We start from the raw sequence: 2,470 nt of genomic DNA on the forward strand, positions 1-2,470 counted from the left end.
TAATCTCATTAGGATATCCTTCAACAAATGTATGTATGAATGAATCACCCATATTGAGAGTGTTAACAGCGGCACACTATAAGTTAACTTTTTGAAATCAGTATTTATCGAAAAAGTATTTTTGTTAAGCGTAGTAGCAGATACCTTCCTACATAACTGGTACCAAATATTTTTCTCGAAAAAGTTCCCACTTTTGAGAAAATCCGCGTTAAATGTCTTTCGCCGTACAATTTTTTGGCGGTTAACTAATGCTGGCTATTTACGCATATACGATAGCGCCTGGATGCTGGCAGCGGCGGATAGGAAACCAGCCACTGCTAATAATTCATTGATATGAAATGATTTCCGTTTTACTTTTATCAACAAAATATCACAAAATTTGTGTTATTTAATAACAAATAAGGTTTTGACGAGTAGGTACCTAATTCACGCGCTACCTGCACTAACGGGAAAGGGAAAATCATGTGTTTTCAAAACGTGTCATGCAACTGCTCTCCACGATTTCTGACGAATAAATTCTGATAATTATGTAAATGCCGGTAGAACTCATTGACCAGGGCCACTCCCGAAACCCCGAAATTCGTTATTTTGTAAGGTGATGATTTTCTATAAATGACGAGAAATAAGTCTAGTCAAATGGCCAGTGAAGATTCATTAGGAGTTTATTCGTACCATGCAAAAAGAGTTATCGTACGACACATTTAAGACTAACTCGGAACCGACAATTCATAAAACACGTTAGCGATGTTATCGTTGAGGTTATCGGTACTCTACTGATGAAATTTAGGAAGTGTACATAAATTTTGTTTTACTGTAGCTCTTGGCCTTTTTATTTAAAGCAACTGAGGAACTTAGGTATGTCATAATGGGTTTAAAGTTGAGAAAAATATTGTCGAACTAAATGTTCACGAACACAACCTGTTGCCTCTCCATGTTTGGGCAATCCGGAACAATAGTCGCGGTTAACATTTCCTCAAAACCTTCAATTTCTTCAGGTGGTTCAGATTCCTTTGCATCAATTGCTATGTTATGCAATACCGCACAAGCTACAATAATTAGTTGAACTGTAGATATTCTAACACGCATACCCAAAGATAAAACTGGAAATCTACGCTTCAGCACGCCATATGACCGTTCCACGACATTTCGGGTACGAATTTGACTTTCGTTGTACAGAGCTTCAGTTGGCGATTCACATCGAAGGAAAGGTGTGGCCAAGTATTTGGTGTTACGATATCCGGAATCACCGACAAGTATGAAATGTCCATAATCACCTCGTTCAAGTTGCATTTTTAAAGTTGAGTTATTAAAAATGTGCTGGTCGTGTGATGCTCCCGGCCATCTTGCAACTATATTCAAAACTTTTAGATTTGCTGAACTCACTGTTTGTACATTTAGTGAGAACCATGATTTGCGATTTCGATAATTCTCAGCATGATCACCTCCGGGTGATTGTATCTTGACATGTGTACAATCAATCGCACCAATAGTTCGAGGAAATTTAGCAATGCTGTAAAAATCGCGACTTGCAGCGAGTAATTGACTTTGGGTGCTTGGCATCTGAATGAAGCGCTGACGTTGTTCAGCTAATGCCAACGAAACACGCTGAATAATGCGGCAAACGGACGAAACACATACTCCAGCAAAATCGGCAATAGCTATCTGCATAGATTCCAGTGCATAAAACCGAAGTGTTATCAATAGTTGCACCATCGGGTGAATGTGCCGTGATCTATATGTTAGAAATTCAATCAGATTAAATTAAATATTATGAAATCTGTGGTCATATAACACGGAAACTCACCTTGTTTCATCAACTTCTAAGCTAGGACGAATTATTTCCAAGACCATTGCGACGGTACTTTTTTGAAGGCGGAATCTCATAAAAAAAACCTGATCATCCCAGGTATCAATACTTATACGAGTGCGCATTTTATACTGATGACGTGCTAATTGTAAGCCAATAATATCCTCCTCATCTTCACTATCACTTTCGAAATATCTCCAACGAGGGCGATCCCAAATGTGCTGGCGTCGTGAGTTCATTTTTAAATTTGTACTTTTTGATACCTTCCAGAATTTTTAAAATATAATTGTCAAATTCTACAATCTTCTGCGCTTAGCGCTCTTAAGCGATGTCAAACCATCGTTTAAATTGAACCTCGCTTATCTTAAACGTGACGTTTGATAAGCCACGTTTAGTAGTTGAGTGAGGGTGAAGAAATCGAAAAAATACTAAACCAAGTTTAAAAATTGTTTAAACCTCGTTTAATTTATAAGTGCAGGTGAAGAAATTGGCCCTAAGCGCGTTTACTTTCCCCCAGAGTTCGGCTGAGGATTGAGCCGGGCTGACTGAATCGAGGAAGTCCTCCCACTGTTTCCTCTTGGCTTGAAATATGATTGACCTGTATTCATAGTGCTTTTCTGTGGGCATTTCACTTATCAGGATGACAAGCCGGAAAGTTTCCGT

General features: G+C 38.6%; 1 protein-coding gene across 1 annotated transcript; it reads right to left on the reverse strand.

The window, feature by feature from the left end:
• Positions 1–897: 897 nt before the first annotated feature.
• On the reverse strand, positions 898–1,851 carry LOC134214601 (putative nuclease HARBI1). The gene is made up of 2 exons (XM_062693937.1): positions 1,805–1,851; positions 898–1,732 (listed from the first exon to the last, which is right to left on the reverse strand). The coding sequence occupies exons 1-2, from the start codon at positions 1,849–1,851 to the stop codon at positions 898–900; spliced, it is 882 nt and encodes a 293-aa protein (XP_062549921.1).
• Between the last annotated feature and the right edge of the window lie 619 nt (positions 1,852–2,470).

The sequence above is a fragment of the Armigeres subalbatus genome, chromosome 2 (genome assembly GCF_024139115.2).
Source record: "Armigeres subalbatus isolate Guangzhou_Male chromosome 2, GZ_Asu_2, whole genome shotgun sequence".
NCBI lineage: Eukaryota > Metazoa > Arthropoda > Insecta > Diptera > Culicidae > Armigeres > Armigeres subalbatus.

Bases quoted from the DNA above. Each gene is read 5' to 3' on its own strand.
- LOC134214601 (XM_062693937.1), bottom strand. From the start codon at position 1,851: ATGGTCTTGGAAATAATTCGTCCTAGCTTAGAAGTTGATGAAACAAG. The intron at 1,733-1,804 runs GTGAGTTTCCGT...TCTAACATATAG, and splicing joins TTAGAAGTTGATGAAACAAG to ATCACGGCACATTCACCCGA.